The 20,440-nt window shown below is 39.6% G+C and overlaps 1 protein-coding gene across 1 annotated transcript in view; it reads left to right on the forward strand.

Annotated features, from left to right (window-relative positions):
* The window catches only part of Stxbp6 (syntaxin binding protein 6), a 226,683-nt gene that overhangs the window by 51,529 nt on the left and 154,714 nt on the right, over positions 1-20,440 (forward strand). The window contains exon 2 of the mRNA XM_051175059.1: positions 20,022-20,210. Coding sequence (XP_051031016.1) covers positions 20,057-20,210 — 154 coding nt within the window. The 5' untranslated portion in view covers positions 20,022-20,056. The remainder of the gene's footprint in view (positions 1-20,021; positions 20,211-20,440) is intronic.

The following is a 20,440-nucleotide window of genomic DNA, read 5'->3' on the forward strand; positions in this document are numbered from 1 at the left end:
AACATAATAAAGGCAACATACAGCAAACCAACAGCCAACATCAAACTAAATGGAGAGAAAGAGAAACTCATTATGATTCCTCTAAAATCAGGAACAAGACAAGGCTGTTAACTTTCTCCATATCTCTTCAATATTGTACTTGAAGTTGTAGCTAGAGCAATAAGACCAAAAAAGAAAAAAAAGGAGATCAAAGGAATACAACTTGGAAAGGAAGAAGTCAAAAGTCAAGTTTTCACTGTTTACATAAGTGATCCGAAAAGTTCTACCAGGGAACTCCTACAGCTGACAAAGACAAAAAACACCTTCAGCAAAATGTCAGGACATAAGATTAACTTAAAAAAAAAAATCAGTAGTAGCCCTACTATATACACATGATAAATGGGCTAAGAAATGAATCAGAGAAACATCACCCTTTATAATAGCCACAAACAACATAAAATATCTTGGAATAATGCTAACCAAATAAGTGAAATACCTGTATAACAAGAACTTTTAGTCTTTACAGAAAGAAATTAAAGAAGATACCAGAAAATGGAAATATCTCCCAGGCTCTTGCATAGGTAGAATCAATATAATAAATAAAAATGGCAATCTTGCCAAAGCAATCTACAGATTCAATGCAATTCCCCTCCAAATACCAGCACACTTCTTCACAGAGCATGAAAGGATACTATTCAACTTTATATGGAAAAACAAAAGACCCAGGATAGCCAAAACAACTCTGTTTAGTAAAGGAACTTCCGGAGGCATCACCGTCCCTGACTTCAAGCTCTACTAGATAGGTAAACCAATGTTCAAACTGAACACCCTGATACTAACTCACACACCTATGAACACTTGAGTTTTGATTTGATATTCTTTATCTTGTGGATTTTCTTGTTTTCATTTTGATTTTTTCTGTTCTTTGTGTTTTGAAGAGAGAGAAAAAACATAAAGTTGACTATTTAGGAGGTGGAAAGATCTGGATGGGGCTGAGGTAGAAAAGATCAAATATATTGTATGAAAAAAAATAATCAAATTTTTTTGTATTTAAGTTTTTTTTTTTTTTTTTTTTTTTTTTGTCTGCATATATGTCTGTAAATTGTGTCTTCCTTATGTCTGGAGGCCAGAAAAAGGTTCAGATCTACTGAAATTGTAATTATGGAGTAATGGTGAGCTGTTCTGTAGGTTCTGGGAATTGAACTGGTTGCTGAGCCATCTCTCCAGCCCCTGTTTTCTTTTTAAAACACATACTTAGTGTGGTTTGTGTTTGGGAGAATTACATCCTTGAATTGGTTCGTTTCCCTCTTACATAAGGTACAAAAGTCATCTTGCATTAATATGTCTTTTGACTGGATTTATCTTGCCTTTGGGGATGATGGAAGCTGAGCATCTGATAGTGAAAGCTCTGTGTGTGTGTTTAAAACTCTGAGCTGGCTGTCATTATATTATATTATATACATCCCGTTAATCGTGACAAATTACATATTTGTGTTAATCTGTGTTCCTCACAGTGACTTGTTGGTATCAATTTGGGAAGCTTGTAGGCCTTTCCTCTATAGATACAGAACATGAGATACAAAACTTTCAGATTTTTATCTTTTGTACCACTAAATGTTCTTGTCTCCTAGAGTCATTTGGTTATTTGTAATCAACAGTTCTTCCTAATTTCTATAGGAAAATTGAGTTTGTCTTAAGTTTGTATGTGAGATGAGAGGTAGATGAGCAAGACAGTTCTATGTGCTTCTTTCTTCTCCTTTCTTTTTTCATACCTTTCTCTCCCCTCTTCATGCCCCCTCTGCCTATCTCTACCACCCTGCCTTCAATGGGTAGGTGAACGTTGTCTGTAATTTTGCATGTGTATAATTAGTCTCGTCTCTTTCTTTCTCTGTCTTGCAATTCCCAGGGAATCTTCAGCTCCTACAGCTGACTTGTGGGCGGATGACACTAATGTGATGTGTTTTCAGCCCATGGGTGGGATTAGTTATGTTTCCTTGCAGTGTGATATCTGAAAATGACTGGCCTGACTTACTTTACCAAGTGAGGCCACAATGTAGGTAGATGAACTCCTCTTGGATCAAGACTTCTCTTGCCCTCAGTTTAGACTGAGAGGCATACCCATGTGGTTCATCAAACAGGTCCACACCTTCTTCAGAATCACAGAGAACCAAGGTCTCCTGCAGCATAACTTTTCTCTACCTATCACATAACTCATTTCCTATCTACAGTTCCCCAAATCTTCTCTGATATAATTGGCCCTCATAGTAACACTGCATGCTTACTGTTCTTCACAAGAAACAGCCAGTGACAATGCATGTCACTGATTGCAGCTCTTAACATTTGGGTGGTTGAGGCGGGAAGATTATATGTTCCAATAAAATGAACTCAAGGCCTGCCTGAGCTACAAAGCAAGTTCAAGGCCAGCTTAGGCAACTTTGTGAGATCCTGCCACAGCTGTCACTGCTATTCCTCTCCTCTTTTTCTAGGAACTAGAGCTTGACCTTGGCTCAAGAATAATGATCTGTGTGTATTCCATACTTCATTTGTTGTGGTGAAGACTCTTAATGCTGATTTAACAGTCATGAGGAAAACTCACTTCTCAGTCTAACTGTGAGGAAGCTACACCATGCATTGGTCACTGGCTTAATTAATATGTACTCTGTATTCAAATGCAACCAATGCCTAAAGATGAGCAGTCCCCTTTCTGGGATTCTGAGGTCAAACTCTTAGAAATAGTTAGCTTTTCAGGAGGAGCCCTAGCCCTAGGCGTCTGTGCCTTGTCTGCCTCTTCTCCCATGAAGTGAGTTTCCTGCTGTGTTGACAGCTTCTTCCCAGTTACACTCTCTGGATTGTGTACTGGTCTGGATATTTCTTGTCCTTTCATTAGCTTTTCCTCTTGTGTCTTCCCTTGTTGAAATCTGGCTGTGGAGTTGTTTGCTGGGTCCCCCCCCCCCAGATGAATTCCTCAGTAGTTTCATAACATGGCATAGAATAAACTTCAATTTCAGCCCAGTAGTTGCATATCAGAAGTTATTACCTCTCAGTCCCCATTAAGAAGTTAGGGCATCTCACTATTGTCATGGACGGAAAAAGGTATGGATAGGACTTGGATTTTGTAATCAAGCTTGTTTATTTCTGGGCATTTTTATCCTGGCTAATTTCCAGGTGGTTTCTCAGTTAATTGCTTAGACAAAAGAGGAAACATTTCATTTTCTTTACCGTGCTGTCATGGCCTTTATGTTTAATCACTTGCTTTCTCCAGCTTACAAAGTACAGCGAGCTGTCTTTATATTTATATATCACCGAAAAGATTAGGATAGATGATTAGAATTGGGAGGGTGGAAAGTAGCATAACCACTTCTCAGATAACTCAGCCTCTGACGGCCTAGAAGCACCCAGGCCGTCAGAAACACCAACTGACTTAACATTAATTAAGTCATTGATCCTGTGCAGAGATGTGGTATTTATCAACTTTAATTTGTTCTAAGTTATTTATCTTAATTTGGTGAATAAAATTTCCTGATTTGCAACCCTGTGCTTTTTATCCTCAGGCCTACCCTGTGGAATGTTAGAGATGTTTTTGTTTTATGGAGAGACACATAGAAAATGATCAGACTATGTCCTAATGTGTAATAATAGAAGGTAGTTCACATAAGGAATACATGTCACTGTGGTTTTCTTACACTGATCCATTGGAATTGTTTAATTCATCATCTCCAGGTGTTTTAGAGGTAACCACAGGGATCTAAGACATTTACTTCACAGAACTTTTAAAGAATGGCTAGTTACAAATAAAAAATACTAAGACTAAAAAGAAAACAGTGGTCCTTTTGATGGTTCCATTTGCTCAGTGCCCTGACAGTGTGACCCTGTTGGGCCTTTCCATGTGTTACTGGGAAGATGGAGGTTCACTTGTAGGCTTCTTAGTCTCAACAACAACAACAACAACAATAATACAAGGACTCAAACAGAAGCTCAAGGACAATTTTTCAAAAAAAACCCCAAGGCAGGCAAACTGTAAGAAGGGTAACAGAGAAGTGGGGATGGGAGCCATGATGCTGCTTTAGGTTGGCAACTTGACAGACAAGGGGAGCTTTAGAGGAATGAGCCCTAAATGTTAGGAAGACCACACTTGGAACAGGAACAGAAAGGAGAAAACAAACACATAAACAAAACCCCCAAAACCTTTTTGGAATAATTCAAAAATACAGCCAGTAATGGATACCACGGTATAGCTGGGCTGTGCAAGTAACTGTGCTAAGGGTAGGAATTCTAGGGTGTGAAACAGATTATCTCATTAGCCTGATCCTTTTCCCTCTATCTCTTTAGCACTGCATAACGTGAGCCTGCCTTCCCGAGGAGTGGTTCCTTAGCCAGGCTAGTGAACAGCCCGGCTGGAATGTTAAGTGTCCACCCACCCAGGCCAGAGGTTGCATTCTCTTGCCAGAAGGAAATAGTTTTCCCTGAATGGGCCTCTACTGCCCAGTGACACGTGAAGTGGCCGTCGTATTTCTCTCTGAGATTCCTAGCACAGACTTGGCACATATTAGATACACAATGACATAGAAGGAGGAACACATGAACAAGTTGAGTTTCTATGGAATGCCAGCATTTCTGCAGGGACATTAACTAGAATCCCAGAGGAAGAGAAGCACTAGGTTGGCATTTATAATGATGCTCAAGTAGGGGTGCATCCTGGAGTGTGCATCTTTGCCTACCCACCCAATGACTTACTCTGCAAAAGTATTTCTCAGCAGAATTGCAGTAATGCTGGTTATATCAATTTGAAAAGTTTTTCATAAATATAACTAAATTGCCCTCACAAGCTTATACCAGTTGGCCATGCAAGAGTCTGCTGATACTCCACATTCCTTCCACTCCCATCATACATTTCGTGGTGTTCATATTTGTCCCTCTGCACTTTACTAGTACAGCAGACATGTTGGAAGAGAGAGTATAGATGATGTTTATATGATAAAAATATTGGCTTTTTTGTTTTGTTCTTGGCTTAATTCCATCCACCTAAAGGTAACGATTTTGTATCTCAGCTTCACACTCCAATTAATCAGCATTTATTGTTTGTTTGAATTCATTTCTGATTTACCTTTCTGCAAAATTGTATGTTTTAAATGTTCTGCACCCTGTTTCCTTTGGTATGCACCTTCAGTGGCCACCAAGCAATGGACCTATATGTGGGCCAGTTTTTTGAGAACTAGAAACCCGGGAGGCAAGCTAACTGATGCTTGTCTCAGTGTGAATAAGGAGATAGGAAGGAACGGTGATGGATCCATTTAAGATTCTGATGATGATGAAGGATACAGGCCTCAGGCTGCCAAATTCTCCTAACTTGCAAGAAAAAAGTGGAAATGTGTTTTACATAAAAATATGTGTTTTTCTATGTTGCACAGGCCAAGACAATTTATTCTTGCAAAACTATGCATTTATAACCTCCATTGGGCTCTGGCTCTCTGGCTCTCTGTCTCTTCAGTGAACCTTTTCGCAAGTGGGCATGGGTTATATTATTGCTTTGTTTGTTGCTGGAAAATAAGCCCAGGGATTCATATACACTAAAGGATAATGATCTTAAACATACTTTTTATCCCCCCCTCCCACCAAAATGATCCTTAGCACCAAACAGACATTCAAGAAAGACATCATGTTTGTCTTACACTTTTTTCTTGTGAACACTTCTTTTTTCTTGTTCTATCTAAAGTATGTGGGTTCTGTTCAGAAACTTCTCTGTAGAGTAGTCGCTGTATCCTACTGGTGGCTGAGATCTTCCTCCTAGGACACACTCATTGTGCAGATCACAGGTAGAAGCAATGACAGGAAGTGACCTGCTAGGTCACTCACACAGCCAACAGAACAGTTTCCCCAGGTGCTCACTCTGGCTTCCCACTAAAGTGAGCTGCCTGCATAATTCCTGCTAACTGGCCTGATTAGCTTCTTTAATTACATTTCAAGGATAGACTTAATAGGGCAAGTGTTTCCTGGCCACCAGTCTCTGAAGGATTAAGCTGGACCTGCCTCCTCTACCATGGGGTGGGGTTGGGAGGGAGGGAGAGATTCTCATTCTTTTATCTGTTGTTTGCCTTTTTTCTTCATCTATCTGCTTGAATATTTCTAGTTTGCCTGTGTTCTTTAAACCTCACACAGGACCGAGGCTATAGCAATTCCTCAGAAAATGTGGAATGAAGAGAGTGTTCATTCTTGACCCCAGATGAATTTGTTCCCTCAGTTTAGAAAGGTATACTGTATGCCAGGAACAGAAATATTCATCAAGGCTGGGTAGATATCCAGGAAGAAGTTCTTGGCTCCTCATTGTTTGATTTTTCCAACCTGGTGATTAGTAGTGGAGGGCAATACCTCTGTTCTTTAGTCCTTTGCCCAGTTAGCTTTGTGGACTTGTTAGTTATTCCTGTGAATGAAAACTCCTGAGAAGAAGCTGTGTCTGCAGAGACCGATTGACTGACTGGAATTGCAATAGTATGGAGAGTTTGAAATGTAACAATGCAGAGGCTAGCTGCTTTATCTTGGGGCTAGCTCTACTCCTTTCCCCCCAGGAACAGCCCTATCTTTCCCAACACTATGTCAGAAATAATTTCCCAAGACAAATAGATACAAACCTTTGGAATCTAGTGACTTCATAGACACATTGGCTTTCACCAACAAATAGCTAAGAATGTTGTTGATGGTATAATGAGCCTCCAGAAAAAGCTTCCCCATTGTGCTGTATCCACCTATCTGAAGGACCCACCAGTGTATTTTAAACTTGCCTTGCTTTGTGACTTCATTTGTTTTGTAAAACTATAAGACTTAAACTGCTTCCACATTGGTATGTGGAATTTGGGATAATCAAAATCTGTGTTCCTGATCCATTGTCACTCAAAATACTCCAAAATAAACTATCTCTTATTCTCTTTAAGATGAGAGCTGTGGTTTTAGTGTTGACATGTTTCATATTCACTAGAATGTAAGTTCTCTGGAGGGAAAAGTACTCCATTGTTCATTCTCTTCAGAATCCATAGTTTCTAAAAAGGGCTACCTTATTGAGTGAACAATATAGTTTCTCCCATTTTTTTCTCTGTATGCATTTTCATTTTTTTTCCTTCTTCTTTTAAATGTTTCTTCCATTCTGCACCTTCCCAGGTCACAATATTATTTACAGTGTGCAGTAGATTTCAGCTGCATCCTGCCAATTATTTTCTCTTTAGATTGGAAATTTATATGCTTAGATAAGGGACAATAGTGGTAGGTGGAGGGCAGGGTGCTTAGATATATCCCATTGTTTCCCTTTTTCTATCCAGGAGAGGTCAGGATATGTCCTCTCTGTCCTCACAGATTTGAAAGATGAGGTAGGGTGCCATTTGAAAACAGCCATTTTCAAATACATTGTGTGTTACCTGTGTTGACAAATGCTTTCAGATATTCTGATATGACAGTAATCTGTCAAGGACAACATACCTTAGGTGGGAGCTGATTTCCACACAAAATCCTTTACAAAAGTCTTGTGAGGTGGGTCCATTATCCTATTTTAAATATGCAGACACAGGCCTCAGAGATGGAGGGTCTTACCCAAATTCACAAAGCAAAGGCTAAGACTAGCTTAGATAGATGATGACAAATGTAGATGTCTTTGCACCCTCCATCAGCTGTCAAATTGGGGTAGGAGAAAGGTAGCCATTATGCCTTGACCCCAGTTTCTTGTCACATGGACTTGAATGTCCTTCTAATTTGTGAATATGAGCCACTGTTAAATTAGTGTTAATTGAGTTCATTTTTAGGGAGTGTTCAGTTGACCAATTTTTTTATTCTCATAGTATCAAGTATTATTATGGCTAGTTAGGTCAGAAGCTAGTTATTTTCTGGACCATGCTGATTAAGAGGGACTGACATTGACTGACAGAACTGCTGATTTGATGGGGCAGAGTCTGCATTTACATGTGGGCCTCGAGTGTGACCTGGATTTATAGGTTATTCTGTAACAATCTGAGATGTTAACTTGCGCTCTTTACTCACTATTTATCCCAACCACGTAGAGATTTCAGTCTTGGGATGCTGGATCCTAATCTTGGTGTTCCAGCTTATTGCTTCTGGGGAGTCTCAAGGGAACCTGTACAGACTCTGCAGTTACCCAGCAGGACCTCGTGCAGCTGCCTGCAGAAATCAGGGTTATCCTACCATTTTGAGAGCCTTTTAATAGAGCACTGATTACAGATTGCAGGCACCTGGTGCTGTTTTTGTATTGCGGCTGAAGGGTACCATTTCAAAGGCAAGCGTTGGGTTTGACTGATTCCTATTTCCTGCTCTGTTGCTTGCCAGGAATAGGTACCAAGAAGCCCATACAACAGCTGATCTGGCTCCTAGTGTGGAGCCTACCAATGCCAAAGTGTTAATTCCCAGAATAACAGTGTATGTATATGTGAGTTGCCCTGGAACACCTAGGTTGTAGAAGGACTTCTGTAACTGGGGTCAGTACAGAGATCAATGGGACAGGACTAGGCCAAGTTTATCCTGTGTTTCTTGGACTCCAGAGCACCTCCCATTTGGGCCTATTCCACTTTTGACCTCAACAGCCAAATGAGAAAACTTACACTGTGAAAATTCAAGAGGAAAAGCATTGCTGGCCTAAAATCAAAGTTTTGGGGCTTGAGGTATTGTAAGCTAGCCCTTAATTTTGTGCCAATTCTCAAGAAAAAGAATGAATCTGAGATGCATTCCTACTGTGAGGAATCATGCTTTCTCTTCGTCGTCTCTCTACTCTGCTCGAATACCACCTGTTCTCAAGGCCTACTATCATGGGGCTGGTGTAATATTTTACACCTGCATACCATGCTTTTTAACTTTTTATTGGAAAGAGCATTACATTGAAGTGGAGACCAGTGTGTAGTCCAAACTTTGACTTTCTTTCCCTGGATGTATGACTTTAAAACTCTGAGTTAGATAGAACTGAACTAGTTGGGCAGTCACCAAGATGATTCTGCTGGTAAAATTTGAAGCATACAAATGCTCAAAATGTGTTCTGACAGTGTCTTTCAATCTATTTGTTAACTGTGGTTGGATAGGAGATCAAAAAAGATGTCCAGAAATGGTTGATGGTCAGAAAATTCTTTCTGAGAGCCTCCTTAGTAAAGCAAAATATATGGGATATCCATGTGAAGACTTTTAAACTTTTGAAGCCTGGAGCACTGCTACTGACAAGCTAAAGGTTGCTTGGAGCATCACAGAAGATAGAAGGTATAGAGTGTGTGATGGATGGCATCCAAGAAAGTCAAAGATGTGCTTTTGAAATGCCAGAGAGGAGCAATACAGTAAAAGAGTTGACAGAGGAGTTCTCCCTGAGAACCAGCAGAAGCTGGTCTTTCACAGTTAAACCTTTTCCAGTTTGGAAAACAGCTTACAAGCTTCATAAAACTGCCTCATGGCCACCATCTGAGAACTTCTCAGGGACCGACTCCTGGTTGGTATCAAAAGGAAGGTGGCAGTGAGGCTGTGCTGTGAGGCTCTGTGGTCCTCTGTTGCTGCTCTAGTTGGTGGCCTCAATCTGAGAGAGTGGAGCCTGGCAATGAGGGGGCATAAAGTCTCATGTAGTAGCCAACTTGATTCGGCACATCAGACAATTTATACATGAGGGTCAAGAGGAGTCACCTGAGTAAAGTGTATAGTCACAAGGACAACCCACATGTTGCAAACACATGTTTTTCCATAGAGGCATATGCATACATAGCAAAAGCTGAAGTAAACTCATTCCTATCCACCACACCTGAGAGGAGCACGAAAACACATTCCAAGAACAAGTCTCTGTTCTGAAGGCACTGAGGTCACAAGACTCTTTCTTGTTTTCTTGGCGTTTTCTCCCAAGCACTCAGAACTCTCACACAGCTCCACTCATGGGCTGTGTTCCCACAGTTCTCTTTCTGGAGATGGACCTCTCTTGCAGAATCTTACCCTGTGCACTAAGTCCCCAGTTTAACCCAGGGAGTGAAAATAAGTTATCTTAATGACACCATGTGATGGTCTTTGGCAACTGAGCTTCATGATGATCTAATCCAAGATGAACTGATAACAGCAAGGGATGACCACAGCCCAATTTGTTATCTTTGTAGTTGCTGGGCAAGGCTAACAACAGTATTGTGTCATCAGAAAGCAAGGCTGATCAGAGGAAAATTGCAAAGTAATGGCGTTTGTTTTAATTTACCTAGAATGCAGTTCTGCCTCCCCACTCCTCTTCCTTTCTTCAATACAAGATGGTACAAAGGAACAAAGACTCTTCTGGAATCATGTTTCTAGGTTCAAATCACTTGCCCTTTAAGGCTTTGGGAGCTGTAATAATTTACTTTAAATGCTTACTTCTCTCATCTGTAAAACAGTTTCTTCTGCCCAGATATAAATTTATCTATAAAGAATTTGTAACACCAAATTCACATTTCTGCCTCTCATGTCAGAATTTGAGGCATGGAAAGGCACTTGTGCAAGCAAGAGCAAGTTTTCCTTTTTCTTTTTTATTTAAATTTGGAACTAGGTTCTATTACATGTCAACCCCAGTTCCCCCACCTTCCCATCCCCCCATATCACCCTCACCAAACCAGAGCCCATCCTCTTTCTGCTCCCCAGGAAGAGGGTGCCTTCTATGGGGAGTCTTTAAAGTCTGTCATATCAATTGGAGCAGGGCCCAGGTCCTCCTCACGCATGTGTCTAGGCTGAGAAAATAACCCTCTATGTGGGATGGGCAAGCAAGTTTTTCAATCAACATTCTCATTGAACTACACAGACAAAGAATCATCAAGTTGTCTACTGGAGAGACCAGTTAAGCCTGGAGTCAAATTCTTAGCTGGTTGATGAAGTAAAAATATGTTAATGAACCTAACTAAGTTTCACTTATGAAATTGAGACAATGAAGGCCATAGAGTCTTGCCTTCTACACCAAAATGGTAAACTTGTATAAAATGGACCCATGAGGTATCACAATTTTATGAGTTGCCTTCACCTGAGAAAGATTTCATGGCAGAAGGTAGCATTGATGATGTATCAACTACAGACAACGCACTGAAATACTCTTCCAAACTGTAAAGCAGCAGAATTCTCCAAATTGGGTGTTTTGACCTGGAATACTTATGTAAAATGATGATAGAATTAAAGACTATTTTAAATAAGTTTTACAGTAATTTTAAAGTAGTTGAAATCATACTAGTTTCATCTATATTTTAAGTATTTAAAAACTTTACTCAAAGTTTAGATTTTTAATGCAATTCAGGTGGATTTTGCTTAGTTGAGAAAACTTAAAATTCCTAGGGTTCTCATCTAATAAATATCTTCTGTAGAGGGCTAATCTTATTCTTGGAAAATATTTACTCACACACGCACGCGAATGTGTGTGTGTGTGTGTGCTTGTGTTTAATTTATATCTTTAATTCTTTTTTTTTTTTTCTTCAAATCTTCTCTTCAATATGAGTGAAGCTAGGACAGTAATTCAGCAAGTATGCTGAATGTAGCACATAATTAAGTTGCTTGTTTATGCAGAGAATGGACCCTGTGTGGTTTAGCCTAGATTTGGACATGATTGGAATTTGCTTGGCCACTTCCAGTGCTGCCTCCTGTAGGTAATGGTCTCAAACCAAACTATCAATATTAGCTTCATTATTATTGTTGTTGTTATTGTTAATTATATCTTGGTTTTGTAACAGTGCTTGTTAATGTTAGGATGTGTCAATTTACAAAAACAATGTAAACAAACTTGTAAACTAGGTCCTTGGCAGAGCAGGATTTATTTTTGAATATTAAACCTGTAAGAAGAATGGACTTATCAAGCACATAAAAAAGGGAAGGAGAAGATGAAAGCAGTGTAGGTTTGTGACTGAAGTAAACATGAGTCTTAGGCACAGAGAATCCTGTATATGTGTCTCCTACAGAGGAGAATATATATTTAGGGAAAAGAAAGCCAAATCTCACACATTGGTAGTCACTGATGGAGAATCATCCCTCCTTAAAGACTTCACTGTGGCCAAAGCTGCTACCTGTGGTAGTCAGTGGTCTGTCTTTACACTGTAGCCTGTGTGGCTACATGAATAAATATAAGCTGGCATGTGACTATTGCCATTCTGTCCAGGCTGTGGCCAGTTAGGGGCTGCTGATGTGCAGAGGAAAATGTTGTCTTCTAATTAATGACACATCTCCAGGCCCTCGATCATCCGTAGCATTCATTCATCCTCCTCTCTCCCAAGGATTTGGGATTGACTTTAGGACTTTACTTTAGTCTAGTAATTGGAGCCTAGTGAAATGTGTTTTTATGGCTTTCAGGTTAGGGAGAGATTAAGTCTGAAATCACAGATTTTTATGGGAGCATTCTAGCTCAGTGACAGTGAGGACAGGAGGAAGAGTCTCTGGCTTATTTTCCTATTTTGAATTCTAATAAGGATATGAGTTTTGCAGAAAACTTGTTTCTAGATTTTTTTTTCTGGGAAAAAAAAGTATGTAAGCATGCTAGGCATGGTGGCACACACCCTTAACCCTAGCACTTGGTAGGCAGAAGCAGGTGGATCTCCATGAGTTCAAAGCTAGCCTAGTCTACAGTGTGAGTTCTAGGAAACCCGGGGCTCCACAGAGACCCTATTTCAAAGAAACAAAAGTCAAACAAGAATAAAACAACACAAAGGATGCAAGACCAATTGCATGTTCAAAGCTCATTTTTCTCTCCTGTATCATCCTTATTTTCACTCTGCAGAATATCATTCTCATTTTTTCTAAGTCAGTATCCTTGATCTTTTTTCCTCATTTTTATGCATAAATGGATTGTATGTGTATGTCTGTGCATGCATAGCATGTGTACCTGTAAGGGTGCATATGAATACCTTGCTTTTTATTTAATGAGGCAAGGACTCTCAGTCAAATCCACAGTTCATTGATATGGCTAGTCTTATTAGCCAGCTTGATCCAGGATTCCTGTCTCAGCCTTCTGGTATTATGGGTGGGCTGCCACACTCACTTAGGAGGGTTCTGAGGCTCTGAAATCCTCTCATGTATGCATGGCCCTGCCTGATTTAAAAAAAAAAAAATTATAATATTCCATTAGGTAGATGGGCTCCAGTTTCTTTGTATGTAAGCAATGAAAATTTATGAGTGTTTTGTTATCCTTAAGCTGTTGCTTTTGAAATGAACCTGAGGCAAACATGTCTCTATGCAGCAGCATACAAATTTATGTAATAGTCAAGTTTCTGGATCACTGGGTCTCATCTTAAATACTATCTCCACAAGAGGAAATCATAACACTTCCCCATAATCTGTAGCCCAAAATGAATTGGCTAAAAATGGCATAATTTACCATTGTAAAAATACATATCTAATGATTCTTATTTGTAGTCTTGAGATGATACATTCAGCAGTTATCTTGACCTACATTTGGAATTGAATGTGGAAATGCTTTGTAACTTTATGAAGGGTTAGAGACACTTAAGGATTCCTTACTAGGCCTGCGAAGAGCATCTGCCAGGGACACCTGCTCAGGAAACATTTTCACTAGCTAGTTTAACAAGTAAGTCATTAAGTACAGGGGGTGGGGCACCCCTCACCATAAACAATGGCTCCAAACCTGTTTGTGCAGCAGAATAAGTTGAAGACATTACAGGTAAACAAATCCCAGGCTTTGGCATTTGAGCCTCTGAATCCTGTGACCCAGAGACCCCAGATATAAAGTCTGCTTGTCCCTCACAGCCTATCAAATATCTGTCTAACAGGCTAGAGAAAAGCTTTTTAAATATTTTTTTTTAATGTTCCTATCTCTTTGTAGAAGTGTGTGACTCCTTTAAGAGTCTTTTCAAACATTTTTTGTATCTCATTAACTCAGCCTTACATTTGTAAACATTGTGAGACCTTAAGTATGGGTTCTTGATCTTCTGTGACAGTGTCCCTCCACCCCATGGCAAGCTTCCCTTAAGATTGTTTATACCAGTCATAACTCCTTGAGCTTGTAGCAACTGTACTATAAAACTTTGAATGGTATCAGATTCCTCTGTAGCACCTTATCTGGTTTCTCTCAGGCTCTACTTATGAGAACTATTAGTTGAAAGTAGCCCTCATCTAGTAGCTGATGGAAACAGAAGCAGACACCCACAGCTAAACACTGAGCCAAACTCCTGGAATCCAGTTACAGAGAGGGAGGAGTGATAAGCAAAGGGGTCAAGACCAGGCTACAGAAACTGGACAGAGAAAGCTGACCTGAACACGGGGGAGCTCATGGCCTCCCAGATTGTTAGCTGGGAAACCAGCATTGTCCCAACTCAGACCCCCTGAACGTGGGTCTCAGTTAGAAGAAGTGGGTGGTCTAAGGGACCTCTGAGAGTGGAACCAGGATGTGCCCCTGTGCAGGAAAGGACTTTGGGAGCACATTCCCCATGGAGGGATACTCCCTTAGCCTAGCGGCAGGAGGGAACGCCTAGATCCTACTCCAAATGACTTGAGGGATTTTGATGATCCCTTCTGGAAGGCATCACCTTCCCTGTGGAGTAGGGGAGGATGGTATATATAAACATACATACATACATACATATATATATATTTATAAAGAAAGTATTAGTTGAGTTACATGGAAGCACTGTTTACAGGTGTAAAATGCTCATGTGAGTCATTTTTTTATCCACATGCATATGAGCTATTTCTTCTCAGGAAGTATCTTTTCAGAAAGCCATGTCTCAGAAAAACTATTGTGCATTTAAAATACATATTTAAAATTAGCAAAGGTTTTTTTTTTAAAGGAGCTTAATTTGTCTAAGTGTATCATTGTTCTTAATATGAAATCAGAAAACTGTAAAACTGACTTTATTTTCCTAACAAATTGCCTTTTTTTTTCTGACTCTCGGATAAATTTTTTTTTTTTTGAAATTCTGGAGCAATTTAAGTATTTTTAGATTATTTTAGGCTTAATGCATATATAATAATATCTGGTTGTGATGTTTAATATTTTTATGCTGTTCAACATTAGTGAAGCAGCTTAACATTTTTCTACTTTGTTTTCAACATTTAGAACATTGAACTTGCCTCACCCTGGTCATAGCAAAGGCACAGAAAATGAACAGTTAAATATAGCTAAGCTCTCATCATGCTTAATCTAACCTGGTAGAATATTATATGGGACAGGGCAGAGGAGTGACTGTACTGAATCTGGATCAGAGCTGCCATCCTTTAGAGCAATCATCAAAATCAAATGGTGAAGACTCATACTTGGCCTAGGAAATCAGAATGGTGGAAAGCTGGTAGAATCCAGAAATACTAAAGGAAACCCACAAGACTTGATGATTGGCTGGTTATTGTGGGTAAGGGAGGTTTATGGGGGAAGGGAAAGTCTTGGTGAAAATTAGCCTGCAGCTAATAATCTACCTTTCAAACCAGGAAAGCACACTGGGTTAGAAATATAATTAACTAGTCTTTGTAGTTGTCAGCTGTTCATCGCTGTGATGAATGTCAACTTTAAGAGATTTATTTTTTTTTATGGCAGAGCAGAACATCATAGTGAGAAGTGCATGGCAGAATAAAGCTACTTGCCTCATGGTGGCCGGGAAGCAGAGAGAGGGAGAGGGAGAGGGAGAGGGAGAGGGAGAGGAAGAGTGGCAGGGGCAGGGTCCCAGTATCACCTGCAGGAAACTTCTTCCTATGCACTCAGGGTTTCCCACTAGGCTCCTCCTCTCCCCTTAGTATCATGGTCAGGCTTTCACTGGACATTTAAGATCCAAACCGGTCTCATGAGACACTCTTCATTGGACATATTTCAAAAAGTAGCAATGCAAAGAAATTCAGTGTTAGAACATGACTTATTTCTATGGGTTTTGAGTCCATCTTACTAGAGTTCAGATCCACCCAGGAAGATGAGCTATCCTGCCAATGTCCACCAGTATTCTCTCCCAGTGTCCACCAGTATTCACCACCTTGACCCTAAACCTTTGCGGACTCTAACATTGATAACAGCACACTGAGTATATCTGCCTCAGAATACAATCATACTGACCACATAATATTTAAAACAAAGAATTCTTTTCAGTCATTTATAATAAATGTTTCCATGGACACACAGTTTAAAATACTTGTGTTGTCACAGTTAGTGCCAAAACATAAACAGAAGAACAAGAGTTAACGTAATAAAATTGGGTAATTCAAATATTTGTTAATATATTAATATAATAATATAAATAGATGGGCTATTGGTTCTCTAAAGTTTCTCCTCAGATGAGACTTCAGGCTTATGAGCTATACACCCTAGATCCATGTACATGATTATGAATACTATGTAAATAATAGTTTTGGATTCACTGCAGTCTCTCCTAGTCTTCCTGGTCTTCTGAATCACAGAGGACAAGTATCAATTATATTGGAGACCAAAAACATTAGTTCGGGGGACATAAGGACCTCTTGACACATACTCTTGTTTTGTTGTGTATTTTGCCTGCCTGGTCCTTGAGAGCACATGAGTTTCCAGTTCCTACACTGATGGATACTCTTGTTTTGGAGCCATTTCACTAAGGTGGCTATCTATTTTTAAAAATATCTTCACTGATCCTAAATGACTTAAGCTGAAGAAGGCCTTGAAGAAGTACAAAACTCAAAAAAGACATGGTCTCTGCAACCATCATGTAATTTAGCCAGCTGCTCTGCCTTGCAAATGAAACTATGGACTGCTCTTCTGGATAGAAAAAATTTATAAACTATTTGCTTTAGAAGCTGTGGATCAAGAAAAGGAAAAGTGTTCACAGAGTGATATAGGTTGAAGTAGTAAGCTGTCATTGCTACAAATGTTGCAGTTATAGTCTTGTATCCTGAAAACTGTTATCTGTTCTCAGGCTGGTACTAAAAATTTAGCTGTAAGACTTGAAGACTTTGTGTATCTGCTAGTGTGAATCATTGGCAGAGGGGAGTGTGGGGTGGGTAAATCCCCTGTCCTGTCTTCCTGAAGCCTCCACTGAAATGTTCCTTTCTCTACCAATTGCTATACTTCTGGTTGAAGTTTTAGTTTTGTATAGAGTAATGGCTTTTAAACTTGATGATAGGAAGACCCATGGGAACCGGAGGAGTTAAAGAGTTGTTGAAAATAATTTATAGATTCTTATTTGATGAATTCAGATATGCAACCAGATTTGAGACAGGTAAATGGTGCCCAGAATGACACTGAAAACATACACCTTCATGTACTTCAGAAAGTCCTGAACAACAACAACAAAAAAGTGACACTTTACCATAGAATGACTATGTTGTGGATTTTCAAAGGAGAAAGGCCTATATTTCCTCGTTTTTGTATTTGTATAGAAGAAACCATCTATTTGCGTGTATCTATACTTGAAAAACAGTGACTCTTTGCTAAGTAAAGTTGAATATTATTCTTCCAGATATCTTCTGCTGTGCATGGGTACAGTCATTCAATTTTTATAGTTGGATTATTATATATTTCATTATTCATATCATAATAGGAGTTAATAAAATTCTCCATTGTCAATATTTAAAAAATATTGAGACACTGGAATGCATGATCTGAACATATTAACCTATTTAACTCTTCAGTTCCAAGATGGATAGAAAGGTATCTCCATGTTGTACTATGTTAGGAGTTCTTAACCTGTGTGTGGGTCGATACCTCCTTGGTCAACAACACAGAGATTGACTAAACCATTAGAAAACATAGATATATACATTGGAATTCATAACAGTAACCTGATTACTGTTATGAAGAAGCAATGAAATATTTTCATGGTTGGGGTCACCACAACATAAGAAAGTCTATTAAAGGGTCACAGAAGTAGGAAGGTTGAGAATCACTTAGCTAAGTAAACTGAGAGTCAGAAATACTAAGACTTACCCACCCATCTCAGTCCTTATATATTGGACCTGAGATTTAAATCTAAGCTCCTTTGATTTTAAAACTTGGGTCAGAGGAGTTTCTAGTTTATCTTTCCTGTGCCCCTTCCATTTGTGAATATCAGTATAAAAAAAGTAACAAAGGTCACTTCAAGTCCTCACCAGCTGTCAAAAAAAAAAAAAAAAAAAAAAAAAAAGTTTTAAGATCATGGTAAAGCAGGTGAGCAGGTGTGCCTCTTTTGTCTTCTGATATATTTTAACAATGTGACATTAGTTCTCTGTTTTTTTGTTTTTTGTTTTTTTCAATTTGGTTTGAGATGTGACTCAGGATGAGGAAACAAAGCTGTGCCTGTTGGGGAAGGTGTATGTCAATGAGCTCCTGGATGTGACTGAGAATACTGCTTGCCTTCTTCCTTGGCTTTCTTTTCTGTGCTCCCCTGAGTGGGAGACATGAAAGACCTCCCAAATAGAAAACGAATATGCATATGCATTTCTCTATTTTAAAAAAGCAAAATCCCCACCCCCGCCCCCCCAAAAAAATAACCCAGCAAATCATCAAACTGACATAAGACAGTAAGACAAGAACAGGATCAGAGAAGTTCTGTTTGCTAGCTTGAGGGCGATAGAAGTGTTCAGCACAATGGAAACCAGGCACACCTACACTATTATCAATATTTCTTAGCCAACATGGAAATACGACCTGGTGTCAGTGCAGAAACTGTTTACAGAATAGAAGTACATCAGAATATATGATGTATATATTATATAACATCTGCTAGACCCATGACATGCATCCTTGGTGTATGCATCAGTATATCTTTTTGGTGCTAATAGAACCTACTATATTTCAGAATTAAAGAAAAAAACTTTTTAAATCAGGAAACTCTTTATACTTTTCCTGCTAGAGGCTTAGAGTTGTAGACAGGTATGGCTTTGCATTTGAAAGATGTTTCCATGGTCTTCCTTCATAAATCATTGGAATTCCAATGAAACTGTGAAAATATATTTATTACTTTTAGGAGGCAGGCCATGCCAAAATGATGCATGTATGAAAGTCAGAGGATAGCTTGTGGGAGTTTATTTTCTAGGCTGCAAATGCTGTTACTCACTGGAACATCTCTCTGGCTTACCAGTGAAACCTGTGATGTGGTCTGTAATCAACCCTTCTAGGATAGATACCATATCTTGATATATTATGGCATTCTAATACCAAGTACAAGGTAGTATATAGTGTGGGCTTCTTTATCAACTAGTCAATTTGAGGACATTTTCATGAAGCTACTGCTATGTCATATAATATGCTGTCAGTCTGTATGCAGAACCCCACAGTCCCCCAAACGACCTGTGTGAGCAGGACAAAGACTTTTCTTGCACCTTCAATTCTGATTGGTACATGTGATGTTCATGTGTAGGCAGGTGTGCATGTATGCATGTATATATGGAGGCCAGAGATAAACCTTAGATGATTTGCCTCTGTCCCCCTGTTTCATTTTTTAGCTCCTTTGGCCTGGCCAGGTAGCACTTCCAATGTAAATAGCACAGATCTGACATAGATTTAGAATTCCATGCCAACTGGGGCTGAAAGACAATGCAGAAGATTTTGCAAGAGTCAGGATGGTGGCAGGTGTATGCAGTGGAACCCTGGACAGTAGGGCCCTCTGCAGGAGACTAACAAACAAGAGCTCCTTACTTAGCTGAGAGATAGGCAGCTGAGCAGTGGTAAAATCAATGGTCTTCTCTTTCCTATATGGCTATTTTGTAGATGATGACATCACTATTTCCACTGTGAATGGAATTAGGAAAATGTATTTACATTGGAGTTGAAGGAGATTTGGAAGGGGAATAAAAAAGTCAATTTGGGGGGTGGAAAGACTTTTCAACTGCAAGTGTTGTTCCTGACAAGGGAGGAGGAGGATGAATACTGTTGCCAGTTAGGGGCAGGGACAGCCTAGGTAGAGATGAGCAAGCCCCCTAGAGTCTCTTACTTGCTGTTCAGGTCACGTTGTGCTGAACATTTCAGGTAGTAAATACACTCCCCCTTTCCCTTTGTGTCTATGGATAGTACACTGTGGTAGCTTGTTGGTAAGGTTTCTTTAATGCAGAGAGGTTAAGCTGCAAGCTGAGCAGTACTGCACCCTCACACATGTCCTGCTCCTTCCTACAAGCCCAGCAATATTGTCACTTCCAACTTTCCTCTTCTTTTTCTTCAGAAAATTCCCTGCGTGCCCTCCTCGTTTGCTCTACAATGAGTGCCAAATCTGCCATCAGCAAGGAAATTTTTGCACCTCTTGATGAAAGAATGCTGGGAGCTGTCCAAGTCAAGAGGAGGACAAAGAAAAAGATTCCTTTCTTGGCAACTGGGGGTCAAGGCGAATATTTAACTTATATCTGCCTATCAGGTAATGAAAACTGAATAATAACAGCAAAACAACTCTTGTTTTAAGATGCTCAATTCTAAGGCATCTGGGAGGGTCATGTCCATTTGGTCGTATCTGCCTTCCACTCTTTCTCTCAGTTGTTGCATTCTCACCCATCTTTCCTTGTGCTTTCTCCTCTGTTGTAGAGATTTTTTTTTTTTTTTTTTTTTGGTACTGGAGAGATCGTGAAGTTCAGTCTTCCAATCCCTGAG

Source organism: Phodopus roborovskii, unplaced genomic scaffold, assembly GCF_943737965.1.
Source record: "Phodopus roborovskii unplaced genomic scaffold, PHOROB, whole genome shotgun sequence".
Lineage (NCBI taxonomy): Eukaryota > Metazoa > Chordata > Mammalia > Rodentia > Cricetidae > Phodopus > Phodopus roborovskii.